General features: G+C 41.3%; 2 protein-coding genes across 4 annotated transcripts in view; one reads left to right on the forward strand and one right to left on the reverse strand.

The window, feature by feature from the left end:
- NUGGC (nuclear GTPase, germinal center associated) overlaps window positions 1–4,289 on the reverse strand; it is a 52,508-nt gene extending 48,219 nt beyond the window's left edge. For both annotated transcript variants that reach the window (XM_059176576.1, XM_059176583.1), the window contains exon 1: window positions 4,162–4,289. The gene's annotated coding sequence lies outside the window, so the exon portion shown is untranslated. The remainder of the gene's footprint in view (window positions 1–4,161) is intronic.
- A 5,186-nt stretch (window positions 4,290–9,475) lies between these two features.
- Window positions 9,476–16,032, forward strand: part of ELP3 (elongator acetyltransferase complex subunit 3) — a 98,226-nt gene continuing 91,669 nt past the window's right edge. The window contains exons 1-3 of one of the 2 annotated variants that reach the window (XM_059176594.1): window positions 9,476–9,579; window positions 12,695–12,794; window positions 14,133–14,271. In XM_059176594.1, the coding sequence (XP_059032577.1) occupies window positions 9,561–9,579; window positions 12,695–12,794; window positions 14,133–14,271 (258 nt within the window). In that variant the 5' untranslated portion in view covers window positions 9,476–9,560. Of the gene's footprint in view, window positions 9,580–11,913; window positions 12,018–12,694; window positions 12,795–14,132; window positions 14,272–16,032 lie in introns of those variants that run through there. The other variant, XM_059176602.1, reaches the window with a different exon arrangement.

The following is a 16,032-nucleotide window of genomic DNA, read 5'->3' on the forward strand; positions in this document are numbered from 1 at the left end:
GCACTAGTTTTGACTTCTTTTAGAGTCCCAGCAACGTCAGTTCATCTAACTTCATTTATGAAATCAACAGTACACAATGACCAGCAAGGGCTGTTACCATGTAACTATCTGTGTTTGGGCTGGGCTTAGCTGCTACATGCCGCAGAGACACCAAACCATTGGTCTCCCAACGCCGGGGCAGCTATGGTACCAGTACCTGAGTAATTTGTGATCCCTAACTGAAATGTGGAGAAACTGGAAGTGATTTGAGTTGTGGTGTGGCGAATCGGGCTTCCAATTCCTTCTGCCAGTGTTCAAAGACTGGCAGGAAGAGATCATTTGATCGGCGAACCAAGACACTGGAAAGTGGAAGGTATCAGCAAGAAAAAGGCTGAGAAAGTAGAATGAAAGAAACACCGCGCACTTAAAAGGAAAGATTTAAACAAATATATCACTAGGGAGGGTAGTATGCTGCAGACCGTGAGTACCTAGTCACTGAGCTCAACTCCGTGATGGTAGGAAGGGTAGTAAGCTACCAAGCAGGTGTGGAAGGTACAGCTCTGGTTTTGCTACCAGTGAAAGGAGCTGGCAGCACTTCAGCCAAGCCATTTTATCACCCTGGGTCTTAGTTTCCCCATATGAATGAGAGATTGAACTAGTCCTTCTCGGATTTAGTTGGATGCCAAAAAGATTAAAATTCTTAATATGAAATGTCACCTGCCGTGTAATTAGGGCTCCCGTGTCATCAAAAGTAGCACAACCAAGATTCCTGTAATTTCGGGTTCATTTCACTTTCAGGAGCAAACAAACCATGGGGGCACAGTCCTTCCTCAAACGATGTAGGCATCGACTTTACCCCCAAGAAGACACAGTGGTGATAGTTGCATTTTGTGAAAGTTTGGCTGCTGCAAAGAAGCAACTGAAAAGAGTTCAAATTGATTGCTCATACAGGCCAGGTTTTCACGTGTGGTTTATTTCACTTGTATTGCAACTATGCGGTTAGCAGTGAAGTTTTGATTTTAGTACTTATTTACATTCATGTGCACTGAGCCTAAGAATAGCATCTTTTAAATGAGACTCTCTGCATATTTAGCTTGATATGGGAAAGTTGCACAGAACGCATTTCCTGTTAAACAACTGTGACTTTTGACAGTTGTTTTTGCTTCTCCCACTCTCCCTCTCTTGTTTGTGTTTACTTGATGTCTTTTTTTTTTTTTTTTTACATCAAATGCACAAATGCAATAGTTATTCCTTTACTAGAACATCTTCATATAGTGGAAGTAAGTAAAGAATGCTCCTGAGCTCCTTCTTCTACAGATATGGACAATGAGGCCCAGAGAGGGAAAGGAACTTGTCCAAGGTCAGAGCAACTCCGAGTTCACTGTTCTCTCCATTCCACCAAGCAGCCTCTCACAGGTACTATATAAATAAAGCCTCTGGAGCTTAAATGCAGGAGAAGAAAGGGAACAGCACTCCCTTCAAATACATGACAAAAAGGCATTTTGGGAATGAAGGCTATTGTGTTGGACTAAGACAAGCTACTCAATAAAATTGTACTTGGGGCTTAAACTGAAGCTTTTGATTGAACATTCATTCTTCACTGCCCTCAGAAGTAAAACAAGCCAGTGTGTGTGTGTGTGTGTGCGTGTGTGTGTGTGTGTGTGAGAGAGAGAGAGAGAGAGAGAGAGAGAAGAGAGAGAGGTGGGCATGAGAGACTGAGGAGAACACTTACACTACATTCCGTTTGTGATGCGGAATTGAATGTGCGTAAGAATTGCAAACATCCTGTCCTTGTCCCCCTAGCTCTTCTCTTACAGCCAGAATCTCAGCTCACCCTTCCTTGCTTCACAGCATCAGGCTCCCCTGCTCAGCAGGGAGCCTACTTCCTCCTCTCTCTCTGCCTGCTTCTCTCCTACTTGTGATCTCTGTCTGTCAAATAAATAAATAAAATCTTAAAAAAATATATTTGTTGCATGTCCATTATGTGCCAGGCATTGTTCCTAGGTGCTGGAGCTACATCAGGGTATGAAGGGGGAAGGTGTCTATACACACAGAGCTTACATGCCAAAATGTGAACGGCGTAGTGGAAATTACTCAGGATTTGGCATCAGAATGTCTGGATGCGGGGATCATGTTCCAGGACTCCAACATAACACTGAACAAATCACCTGACCTCTGTAAGCCTCAGTTTATCTACATATAAATAAGTATCTCAAGTACAAAGAGACCTATTTCAGGAGTTCATTGTGATGAGTAAATGTGATATTGCATGCACGGTTGGTCTGTAGGCACTTAAGCGGCTGTAAAAATGTTATTTATTTTTAGAATATTTGATGAAGACAGTTAAATTAGAAATCAGTACAAGGATTCACCAGGGTCAAGTCTATTTAGTTTTGAGAGTACATATGCCATTTTCACTGATAATCTGACTCCATTCTTGTCCACATCAATCAGTCAATCACCTCGAGAGTTCTATCTCATTGTCCTTCGAGAGTCCTTGGTGAAATCTTAACCTCCTTGCACAGAGAGGTGGGCTGGAGTATGAAATAAGAAGGAGAGTCTTAATAAACTGATGGAATGTTGGTGACATTTAGGATTTATTTCCTTTCTTCTTAAGTTGTAAGTACATTTGGTATTGGCAACACGTCCTAACCACTTTATTGGACGTTGCACTGCTCTTCCAAGCTAGCTATGTGCCAAAAAAGCCATTTAAACACATGAGCTCTGAAGCAAAAGTGAAACAAAGGCCTTCAAATCCCCAAAGGTTAAGACCTACATTTTCAGCATTAACACACAAGCTAGTACTGTAACCTGAGAAGGGAAGCCCACAGAAGTACATACAGAAAAGGAGCTATTAGAATAACATGATTTTCTCCCCCTTCACACCCACACCATGAAGAGGTAAGTAAAATAAGCACATATTTTCATAACGTGCATTATTAGAGTCTAACAAAATGAATTCCAATTCTCTCACACCACTTCCCCAAGCTTACCAAAGCTAATGAGGCATAAGATGGCATTAATAGGGGCGCCTGGGTGGCTCAGTCAGTTAAGTGGCTGCCTTTGGCTCAGGTTATGATCTCAGGGTCCTGGGATCAAGTCCCGTGTCAGGCTCCCTGCTCAGTGGGAAGTCTGCTTCTTCTGCTCCCTCTGCCCCCCAACCCCATGTTCATCCTCTCTCTCTCTCTCTCTCAAGTGAATAAATAAATGTGATATTAATACTACCCCTAATGATGACTGAAATTGCTGTGTTTTTTAGAAGGGAGGAATGATTAGTAACTTGCCTAAAATCACATTCTTATGTAAAATTCAAGCAAAAACCTGATCCTCTGAATTCTAGTTTATTGGTCTTTGCATAGCCTTATGATTCAGAAAGTGATACCCACTTTCCCTCATGAAAAAACTACTTTAAGATGATTAAGAGAGGGAAAAGAAACAAGTTTTCCATATAGAAAAATTCCAAATATTTTTTGTAGGTACTCTACCCTCAAGAAGAGGGAGCATAACCATCTACTCCTTAAGTGTGGGCTTTGCAGAGGGACTCCCTTCCAAAGAGGGCAATACAAAAAGGAGGCAAGAAGAGTAACTTTACAGTAAAGAGACCTGGACACACACTGCACACAGCCAGGTGATGAAGGTCAACATGAATATTAATAGATCAAATCATCTGTATGTACCCTTGACCTGATATGATGAGAGCAGCCCTTTAACTCTGTGATCTCCCTCCCCTAAACCCATCACTTCAATCTAATCATGAGAAAAACAGTTACATCTCAATAGGGGTTAAGCCTACATAATATCTGACCAGCACTCCTCAAAACTGTCAAGGTCATTAAAAACAAAGTCTGAGAAACTGTCGCAGCCAAGAGGAGCCTAAGGAGACACAACAATTAAATGTAATATGGTGTCCTGGATGGGATCCTACAACACAAAAAGGACAGTAGGAAAAAAAAAAAACAACTAAGACAACCTGAATAACTTTTAGCTCTTAGTTAATAATAATGCTATAAATATGGATTTATTTATTGCAACAAATGTACCATTCTGATGTAAGATAGGAGAGAAACTTGGGTGTGGGTTATATGGGGACTCTTATCTTCTCAATGTTTCTGTAAATCTGAATTCTATCTCTTTAAACCAAGCACACATTACAGCAAAAATTACATAAGAGAAATGACTTACCAGATGTCACTTTTTCTGCTTTGGCTCTAGGAGTCCACAGAGGGGATGGTGGCAGTTTCTCCACCTTGGTAGAGATATGTGGAACCAGCTGGGGTATATAGCCCTTTGTGGCTGCAGTCACAAGCCACATTCACACAAGCAGAAGTGAAACTAACTTGCCATCCGAGGGCTATTTATGAGGATCTCCCCCTTCAGAAATTGATTCGTACTATTTCCCCCTTTTCATTTAAACTTAAATTGTGTGTTAATTGGGGATCTTACATCCTTCTCAGCCCTATTCCTACAAGCAGGCAGGTATTAGTCATTATTAGTCATTCTTTTCTTTCCAAATAAATTATAGCATCCATTCTGCAGCATCCTTTCTTTGAGGGGGAATTTTACTCTGATGAATCTTCATTTTAAGACTTGTTTTATTTATTTATTTGAGAGAAAAAGAGAGATCACAAGCAAGGGGGAAGGATAGGGAGGAAAGCAGATACCCCGCTGAGCAGGAAGCCTGACTCAGACCTCAATCCCAGGACCCTGAGATCATGACCTGAGTGGAAGGCAGATACTTAACCAACTGAACCACCGAAGTGCCCTATTCTGATGGATCTAACTTACTTGAGCAGATAGGAAAAATACCCCAGATCGAAGAGAAACAATGCACTTATTCCTGCACCACACCCCAAATACAAGATCACTGCCCAAGATAGATGACGCAGATGAAAAAGATAAACTGACTCTTGGTAACGAAGCCTTGAAACTCACCAAAAACCAAACACCATTGGATTGTTTGTAGAAATGAGGGTCATACAGTTTTAAAGATCTCTTTGGAATTTAAATTTTACATCCATATTTTAAAAAAGAGAGAGAGAGAGAAAGAGAGGTGCCTGAGTGGCTCAGTTGGTTAGACATCCTACTCTTGATTTCAGCTCAGGTCATGAACTCAGGGTCGTGAGATCAAGTCCCAGGTCAGGCTCCATGCTCAGCAGGAGTCTGCTTGAAATTGTCTCCCTTCCTCTCCCTCTGCCCCTCCCCCCCCATACTTGCGTGCACGCCCCCTCTCTCTCTCTCTGCAAAAATCAATTAATCAATCAATCTTTTTTTAAAATCAGAAAAACAAATAGTTTTAGAATGCTATCCAATGGAGAAGAAGGAGAATCTACTCTACTTTGCTATGTTTGGCCACCTAAATAAGCACATCATGTAAGGGGAAATAAAGGAACTTTTAACCTTCAGCTTCAGGTAGCATTTGACCTTCAAAGGCAGAGTCAATCATTACCAGGATTACTGTCAGTACCTGTAGATATTTTTTAGTCCAAAGTGGGGATTCAGACAGCAAAGAGGTTAAAAAGAATTAAAGACAAATATTTAGACTGTGATCTTAAAGGTTGCTTTGAAGTTTTAGCAAGATGGTATGCCTCGTCCATAAGAGAACCATAGAAATAACAGTATAAAGTTCAAAGCAAAGAACATCAACATGAATACCATCATCAGTGTTGGATCTTCTGTTTCTGGGCAAAATCACACCTTAGTCTTGTGTTCACGTCACATATACTTAGGTCTCCCCCTACCGGCTGTTTCTTTGCTCCAACAGTTAACCATATTCTAAATCAGAGGTACTACTAAAGTACCTAATAACTAAAATTAATTTTGATCATTTTTAAAGCTGCCTGGGTTATTTATGGTGGTCCTTCATGCCTGCTATCAGACACTTGAATGCTAGGTCTGTTAAAAGTTTGGGAAATCTACCAGGCTGCATTTTCATTGAATTCACTGGAAACACTGAAGCAATTGAAATAAAACTTGCTCAGAGTCCCATCACCACACCAACCATCTCTCAGAATCTGCACCCCTGTGCTCTGCCTTCCAGCCTGTTACTAGAAGAACTATCCATGCACCCATCAAAAGCAAATCCCTTCTTCTGTGGTCCTCTCTCCAAATGCAGGACTAGGAAGAATAGTTTTCTCTTACAATTCATCAGATTTTCACTCTCCATTGGATTATTCCCATTGGCATAAAAACTGGCTATTATTTATTATTATGTTTTATTTTATTGTGAAAGATTGTATTTATTTATTTGGGAGAGAGAGAGAGTGCATGAGTGGGGAGGGGAGGCAGCGGGAGAGGGTCAAGCAGACTCCATGCTGAGCACAGAGCCCAGTGTGAAGCTCTACCCCAGGACTCTGAAGTCATGACCTAAACCAAAGTGAGTTGTTAAACTGACTGACTCACCAAGTGTTTATTTTAATAAACACTTCCTTTGACACCATTTTCCCTGCTGCCTACTACCCCAATTCTCTGTACTTCTTGAAGACAAAATCCTTCAAGAGTTGTCTAAACTCACTGTCTCAAGTTCCTCTCCTCTCGATCTGTCATAAACCTTTCGAGACAAGCCTTCACATCTACACTTTCATAAAACTCTTGTTGTCAAAGTCCCCAGGATCTTAGTTTTCAGCCCTCATCTGACTTGACCCTTCAACAGCAGCATTTGATCCAGTAGATCACTTCATCTTCCTTAACACACTTGCACTTGGCTCCCAGGTAACCACCACTCTCCTCCTAGTTTTCTTCCCACGTCCCTGGGGGTACCTCCTCAGCTTCCTTTGCTGATTATTCCTCATCTCCTCAACCTGCTAAGAATCGAATGTCCCCAAAGCTTGGTCTTTAGTCCTCTCTTTCTTTTCCACTCTTACTCTGTTTTGTAGCTTTAAATTTCATCTATGTGCCTGTAACTCTCACTTGGTAGGTCCAGCCTGAACTTTTTCATGGCTTACTGCTCGCTAGGATCCCAAACATGACAAGTATGGATTGACCTCCTCACACGCCCCTGCAAAACCCCACTCTGTCAACAAGCTTCTCCATTTTAGCCAACGGCAACTTCCTGGTTCCAGTCCCTTTGTCCAAAAGTTTCAGTGTCAGTCTTGATGTTGAGGTCTTTCTTTCTCTTATATCTCACATCTGGTGGATCAGGAAAGCTTGTTGAAATCTTCAAAATGTTTTCAGGTTCTGAACACTTCTCATCACATCTACAGCCTACAACCCTGACTCAAATTATAATCATTTCTGGGCTCGTTTAGTAGTTCTCAAACTTTGCTTCCCATTGGAATCACCCAGGGATCTTTAAAACCTGACTGGCTCCCACCCCTTGATATTTTTATTTAATTGGTATGATATGTGATCCAGGTAATGGGATTTTTCACTGTTCTCTAGGTGATTCCAATGTGCAGCCAACTTTGGGAATCTGTAGCATAGGTAAGAAAATAGCCACCTAATTGATCTCTCTGCTTCTGCCCATGCCCACCTCCAGGGCTATTTCTAACACAGCAAATAGAGACAATGTTATTTTACTTAAAAAAAAAATATGTATTTATTTGACAGAGAGAGAGAGACACAGCAAGAGAGGGAACACAAGCACGGGAGTGGGAGAGGGAGAAGCAGGCCTCCTGCAGAGCAGGAAGCCCAATGAGGGGCTCTATCCCAGGATCCTGGGAACATGACCTGAGCCGAAGGCAGGCACTTAACAACTGAGCCACCCAAGCGCCCCGAGAGAGATAATTTTAAGTTATAAATCAGATCATGTCTCTGCTAAAAAGTCTCCAACAGCTTCCCACATCATTTAGAGTAAAAGGCAAGGGCTTTTGGCCTACAGGGTCTTATATAAACTGCTCTGTCCCTGACCCACCCCACCCCACCTCATCACCTCTCTATTACACATCCCTCACTCAGTGCTCCATTGATGCTGGCTTCGTTACTTTCCCTGAACATACAAGGCACCCCCTCACCCCAGGACTTTTGCACTAACCATTCGCTTTACCTGAAATACTCTTCCCCTTGATATCTGCATATCAAACATTAGCTCAAATAACATATTCTCAATAAGGCCTACCCTAACCATGTTTTAAAATTTACCACTGTACTTCTACCTCACTTATTCTCTTGTGTGAGTCAAAAGAGTGATAAGGTGAATGACCGTGACTTCAGATAAAGAAGAGTGGGAAACAGGCAGATATGGAATAAAAATAGAGTTGTTTGAGATGCCCAAAACTAGATACCAAGATCTAACCAGAGGTCAAATGGGGAAGCTGGCCTATAAAAGTGGAGGCAGATAGATGGTATTTATTTATTTTTAAAGATTTTTATTTGACAGAGATCGCAAGTAGGCAGAGAAGCAGGCAGAGAGAGAGGAGGAAGCAGGCTCCCTGCTGAGCAGAGAGCCCGATGCCGATGCCGAGCTCCATCCCAGGACTCTGGGATGAAGGCAGAGGCTTTAACCCACTGAGCCACCCAGGCGGCCCTGGATAGATGGTATTTAAAGCTTTGATACTCTTGGGATCACCTTGGGAAGAGACAAGGATGAGAAGTGAAGCCTGTGCTACACCAATATTTTGAGGTGAGGTGAGGTAGAGGAGGAATCCACCAAAGAGATGGGGAAAAAAATAGAAGAAAAACCAAGAGTGTGGAGGGTCCGATCATGAAAGACTTTCAAGGAAGCTAATGTTCTTTGGTACCAGCATGACAATAAGGACAAATACTAGTGAATTTGGTTTGATGGGAAGTCACAAAACTTGGCCAAGACTGTTTCATTGTCACGGTGGGGTCAAAGACCTGGGGTTACCTCAGTTCTAGTGGGAAGAAAGGGACTGGAAGCAGCACCTGTTCCTGTCTTTATGTTAATGAAAGGAGTTCTATGTTTCTGGCCCATGAACAAAGATCACGGATGGCTTTCAGGAAAGCGTCTTCCCAAGTCCTGTCTCCAAACTCTGCAAAACTTCGTGCGTGTGCTAGTTTTTCTGGAGTTATTTTCATTGCTTTCATGATGTTTATCGATAATTTGTGCCATTCATCTGAGACTAAGGTGATTAACTGGTGTCAAAGCCTGCCCCTCAGACTGATACTCGATTCCTGTATGGTCTCTTCCAGGCTCTGATTTAGTTTCCAACACACTAGGTGGTTACCCTCAGACGATCGATCTCCCACTCGCCTTTCAGCCCCGCCTCCTTGGACATGGCGCGTCCAGGGCTCCTCTTTAGAGACCACCTACATTCACACTCCCATCTATGCCTGCTAGCGCAGCTCCTATTCATAAGCATTGTCCGGCCGCTCTGTTATTCAGGTCGAGCTTTCCAACGCCCAAGCCCCAGCTGTCCTTTACCGTCAGCCCATCCCCTGTACCGCCCTTAAACCCCAGCAGAAACCTCCCAGGCGAGCACATTTTCCCCGCCTCCTGCAACTTCGGGAGCCGCCGCTGAGGGGCGGGGCGGGCCTTGGCGCGGGCTGTCTTCGGGGAACAGCTTTACGATACGTTGACCGTCATTTTACGACAGGCTGGGGTTGCTTTGTGGCTGTCAACTTTCCCCGAGGTCCGAGTTGGTAGCTACCCAGCGTGCAACGGCGGTTACTGCCGCGGCGGAGAAATGAAGCAGAAGCGGAAAGGTACCGAAGGGAGGGAGAGGAAGTAGAGGCAAGCAGGGTGATAGGGAAGGGGCGAACACCTAGGCGGTCAGGTGCTGAACGCTGTTTTTCCCGCGGAAATCGTCCGCCTGAGCCAGTCGCCCTGCCACCCTAGGGTCAGTCCCTGTGTCGGCTCCAGCCTCTTGCCTTCTCGTTTTACCTGTTGCGCCTTTTAAACCCAGCCTACCCTTACCGTCTTCCTTTTTGGTAGTCATTTGGTGTCTTTTGCACCGGTGGCAGGAAAAGCTGTATTCCAAGGTGTGTCCTCCAAGGAGTTAACGTGGTCGGTGGATTTAACGTGCTCTCGGGTCTCTTAATTTGCTAAAATTTGTTTTAGGATACATTTCATGTATTTTTTTCAGGTTTTTTTTTTCTTTTTTTTAAGATCTGGGTTTGAAAAAAAAAAGGAAGAGTCTGAGTTCTTGAGTTTTTTGTGGGTCAGCTATGTAGTTTTTTTCGTTTATACTACCTCCTCAGTTACCCTGGAGAAGTTCCATCTTTCGTTTTCAACAGGATGGAGTCAAATTTTCAAGTCTTTTCTCACAAGTTCTAAACTTATCTCTGTACACTCATCTGAGCAGTCGGTCTGATCATGATCGATGGCTATTGATAATAATAGCTACTAGTTATTGAGCCTTTGCTAATAATTTTTGAAGTTGATATCATTTCCACTGTGATGGAAAGTAGAATCATTCCCACGGGAGATTCGAAGAATTAAGTAACTTTCCCATCGCATCCCATCTATATCCCATAGGAAGTAGAACTGATGGTCAGACTGTGTGTGTGCACCCAAAAAACCACAATTTTTTCTTTTAAATCTGTCTTTGATCACTGTGCCTCTGGGCATCCACTACCATTTCTTGGAACAACAGCTCCAGTTGCCCAGGTTATTTTCAGGTGTCTTATGGCATCAAATTACATGCCCCCAGTTAGTCATCTTCTTCCTCTGCCCTGCTCTTCCTCACACTATCAGGCCAGACAGCTTCACACTCTTCCCTTAATCTATCACTAAGCCCTGCCTCTTGACACAGTTTATTATTCATCATTTAGGCCACCATCCTCCTAAACCACCTTCATCAATAACTAATATTTGAACATACTTTGGCTTTCCTATGTGTTATTTCATTTGGTTCTTGCAATAGTCTTGTCAAGTGAGTATGTTTTATCCCAATTTGGCAGGCAGGGAAATGGGCGTACAGAAGTCTTTGATCTTCCCATTATCACACAGCCAGTAGGGGTTGGTTGGCATCTAGGGATGGGAGCCTAATGTCCGAGGTTTTTTTACTTAAAATCTTGTGGGGTTTTTTTTTTACATTGTTGCCTTTCAAGGGCCTTTTATTTAGTATCAAATTATATGTATTCTCTTCACCTTCTGAATTATTTTTATATCATTTTCTTTATTTTATATACTTTTTAAAAACACTACTTTCATCTTTTTACTCCCAAACCTGAAAATATATAATTCTCCACTCCATTTAAATGCCTTTTTCCAGTAGTCAATGTACCCTGTAATCTGTTTTTTATCGAACCTTATCAGAAAGCCTATATTCTTGTCAGGCGACACTTCTTCACACAAAGATAGGTAATTCCTACACCTGACATTGTTCCTTCTGAATTCCCCTCTGTTTTGCTTGTCCCCTCCTTTCCTTTCTTTAAAGACCCCTGTGCCATTTCCTCCATGAAGCCTTTTCTTACTAATTTGCTTCTCTAGTTAATTTTTTATATACTCAAGAGCTATACATTTGTGGTTTTCAAATCTTTATTTTTATCACCTGAATCCTCTTTTCCTCGCTTCAGTATATTAAAGATGCAAAAGCTGAGCTGCTTTGGTTTAATGAAGAAAGAGACCCTCCTTTTCTTTCCTTTCCTCCCTTTTCCTCTTCTGGCACCACCACCAATCCTATCTCTGTTATATTGTTCTTGAAGCGCCTTTTTGGAACTCTGGAGGGCTGAATTACATGGTTTCGAAAGCATTTAGCCTCTGATTATAGATGGACTTTTTTTTCTCTCAACATTGTATGTGTTAACTTTGTTTCATTAAGTAAGAAGCAGCCTAGTTTAGTGATAAAAGGGTGGAAGTTGTGGAGAAAAACCTGGATTTGAGTCTTAACTATGCCATTTACAATGGCATCTTAACTTACTTTAATTTTTAACATCTGTAAAAGGGGCTAACAACATCTACTTTACAGTGTTGTGAGGTTTCGAATGAGATAAAGTAAATGAAGGGGCTCCATAACTGCCAGAGCTTTCTCGTCTATACTTCTCTCTGATGATTCCATCGTCTCTGCGCACTAGCTTTCTCTACAGGCCGGCATTATGTTTGGTGGCAGTTCCCAAGCCATAGTCTCATGGCTTTTATCAGTGGTGGGAAACTGGCATTTTTTTGTCTTGAAGAAAGAGCTCCGCTTGGCCTGACTTGGGTAGGTGCCCATCCTTGAACCAATCTACTGTAATTGGAATGGGGTCATGTAAGAACATGTCGGCTTCTGCTTGTCTCGTCAGCCTCAGTTGCCAGAAGGTCATGATGGTGAATAGATTATATTTTAGAGGTGCATTAAGATCCTTAAGCAAGTACAGAACCAACATCCTTTGTATTACAAGGTAGCATTGCATTCCTTTGTAATATTACTTCTGTGGATACCTGGATTTGAGTTTCAGCCTTGCCACTTGGTGGCATTTTTAATGGAAAAGCAAATATTCCTGTTCTATGTACTGCATTCTGAGAGTTAGGTGAAAGAATGCATCTAAATGTCATTACAATTCTGGAGATAAAGGGAAGCTATTTTAACCACTTTGGTGCTTTCTTGTGCAATTAGGTTCTTTCTCCGCAAGTTTGTCTCTCTTCTTCCCTGTATTTATCGTTCTTACAATGTTTGTGCTTCTAAAGTGAGTTCTTCCCATGTATAGGTGAAGCAAGTTTGTTCTAATTAAAGTTACAAAAGATACATCAAACTGTAAACAGTGGAAGTTTGGTGTTTTTTTGTAAATTTGAGCTGTTCATCTGGGATGGTTGGAATTATTTTGGGAGGAAAAAATAAATACAAAAAACTTTACTGGGTAAAATGAATTTTTATATTGTTAAATATTATTTTTCTAGGAGATCTCAGCCCTGCTGAGCTGATGATGCTGACTATAGGAGACGTTATTAAACAACTAATTGAAGCCCATGAACAGGGGAAAGACATCGATCTGAATAAGTAAGTTGATTTATAAAACAAAGAAGGCGATCCTGTTCTTAGGTGGTAGATATTTTTATTGAAATTATAAATACTACTTGTTTTCTTTCTCACATTTTAAATTTAAATAAGAACTTAGCTTTCTGCTCTGCCCTACTCTGCCCTGTCTCTCATTTATGGCAAAATTCTCTCATAGTAGGCTATGAGCTTCTAATATTCATTGGGCACTTACTATGTCCCAATCACTGTTAGTAGTTTATTATATTAGTTCAGTTGGTCCTCTCAAAAACTGTGGGAGTTAGGTACTTACTCACTTGCACATTTAGCTTTGTGAATGCCCATCTGAAAACATGCAAACATACAAACATAGAGCGTGAAACAACTATGCCTTATACCTTTTGGCATACCAAGTACTTAGGTACTTTTTATGAATCATGTACTAAATTAACATCGTTTGAAAATGATGCAAGTACTTCACAATATTTTTAGATGGATTAAAATGAGAAATTAGGGTTTGCTAGCAGCAAAGAAACAAGAAACCAATAAAATAATAGAGAAAAGCAAGGAATTATTGGCTGGGCTGAAGGTTATTTCTAGGAATTAGGGATAAAGTTATAATCGGGAAAGGGTATAGTCTTCTGAAGTGCTGATCATATTCTGTTCCTTGGAGTGCAGTAACATAAGTGTTTGCTTCATAAATGTTAAAGAATGTTTATATGTTTTATGTTCTGTTTTTTATGTATACACTACTTTATATTAGAAAAAATTTTAAAACACTAAGAATATATGTACTTTATTTACTATTCAGTTCTGCTCACCTTTCCTTTAAATTATTTTTTGTTTGTTTGTCTGGTCTAAGACCATGGCTCATAACCAGTCATGATACCCACCCTCCCACCCACCCAGGAGATGTTTCACAATGTCAGGAGACATTTTTAGTTGTTAACAATGGAAAGTAGGGTGCTGGTGGGTAGAGGCTGATGAAGCTGCCAAAAATCCTGCAGTGTAATAAACAGTCCCTTACATCAGAATTAATCCCAGATGCTGTAGTGTTGAGGTTGAGGAAAGGGTGGAACCCTTGAAAGCCAGAGCACTTTGTTGAATGAGGCCTACCTTGTGTCACTGTCCTGCCACCCTTCCCTTTAGTCATCTTGTTTTCTTTCTGGTACTCCAGGCTAAGAGAAGAAGTCGTTGATATGATTTCCTGATTTTCTGATACTCACAAATGTTAAAGCCACTGTTGTCATCGCCTAGGGTGACAGGAGTTGATGATGTCATCTGTAGGTCATTCTTTTGGTAGTTTCAAGTTTATGCCTTGAAATATTATGATTTTGATAATGCTAGGTGCTTTACTTCCAGGGTGAAAACCAGGACAGCTGCCAAATATGGCCTTTCAGCACAGCCCCGCCTGGTGGATATCATCGCTGCTGTCCCACCTCAGTATCGAAAGGTCTTAGTCCCCAAATTAAAGGCAAAACCCATCAGAACTGCCAGTGGGGTGAGTAGTTTGGTTCATGAAATATTGATTGTGTATCTCTTCTGCCAGAAATCCTTGCCTCCATGTAACATCCTAGATTCAGTTTAATAAAATCCATGTATTATGATTTGTGCTGCAGTAGAAACACGTGCAGAATGTTATGAGGTCATGGTGAGGAAAAACACTCATGCTTAAAGGAGTAGATGATATTCTGAAGGCCATAAAGGTATAAATTGAGACATGGTGACTATCTCAATATGATAAATATTGTTGGCCATTTTAAGCTCATGGCTTTCGATACAATTGATACTTATAAAAGGTACTTTTATTTTTAAAAGATTTTGTTTGTTTGAGAGAGACGGAGAGAGAGCACATGAGCAAGGGAAGAGGTAGAGGGAGAAGGAGAGAATCGGGCAGACTCTGTGCTGCGTGCAGAGCCCGATACTGGGCCCAATCTCACAGTCACGACCTGAGCTGAAATCACGAGTAGGACTCTCAACAGACTGAGCCACCCAGTCACCCCTTGTACTTTTGAAAGGTAATTAATAGTACAAAGGCATTCTGTATATGGTATTTGTGAAGTGACTGACATCGTGGGAAGCATTATGGAAGTCCAGAGGACAAAGATGTCCCTGAAGTAAAAGAGACTAGGGAAAGCCCAAGAGAAAGCATGGCACTCACTTGACATATAAGCTGAGAAGAGTAGGCTTGAAAAATAATGGGACCAAAGGCACAAGGAACTAAGGCACTAAGAGGTGTTATAAGAGTATGATGTGTGGGGCGCCTGGGTGGCTCAGTAGGTTAAAGCCTCTGCCTTCTGCTCGGATCATGATCCCATCCCAGAGTCCTGGGATGGAGCCCCGCAACAGGCTCTCTGCTCGGCGGGGAGCCTGCTTCCTCCTCTCTCTCTGCCTGCCTCTCTGCCTGCTTGTCATCTCTCTCTGTCAAATAAATAAATAATAAAATCTTAAAAAAAAAAAAAAAAGAGTATGATGTGTGCAGGGAACAGTTAGTATCTCAGATTGACTGGGGTTGATAATTGATTTGAGAAAGCAGTAGAACATTAGGGTAAAGAGTTAGTTTGGGAATGAGCTTGTAAAAGATCTTAAATGTCCTGTAAAGAAGCTGGGTAATAGGAACCTGTTAAAGATATTTGAGGAGAGTGATAAGAACAAAATAGACTTCCAGGAAATTAATTTGGATCCAAGATGTGGAGTAGCTTGCTGCCAAAAAGACCAGTTAGGATACTCTTGGCTTGATCAAGGAGTAAGGTTAAGAGCTAGAATTAGGGTAGGGGCTTTAGGATAAAAGAGATGAGTGTGAAAGATAGGATTTGGACCCTCTTAAAACATGATATCCAGAATTAAATTGTGTGTGTGTGGTATGATCATAGAAATTCAATCTGTTATTTGGATAGGAGTATTATACTTGGTAATAACAGTTTATGTTGACTTGTTTGGTAGTCTTATCTCCTGGATCATATTGCGTTTGTGATTAATTAAACCCTAAAACTTTCATATACAATGTATCACCAATCCTGGTCTCTTCTCCCTGTACTTAAGTGGGTTTTTTTTTTATTTATTTGTATCTAGTGTAAAGGTTTCTTTAAGAGAAATTAATACCGTTGAACAACATGGGTTTGAACTGCATGGGTCCACTTACAGGCAGATTTTTTTCCCATAGGTACAGTACTACAGATGTATTTTCTTTCTTTTTTTTTTTTTTTTTTAAGTTTTTATTTATTTATTTGACAGAGAGAGAGATCACAAGTAGGCAGAGAGA

This window comes from Mustela lutreola, chromosome 1 (genome assembly GCF_030435805.1).
Source record: "Mustela lutreola isolate mMusLut2 chromosome 1, mMusLut2.pri, whole genome shotgun sequence".
Taxonomy (NCBI): Eukaryota; Metazoa; Chordata; class Mammalia; order Carnivora; family Mustelidae; genus Mustela; species Mustela lutreola.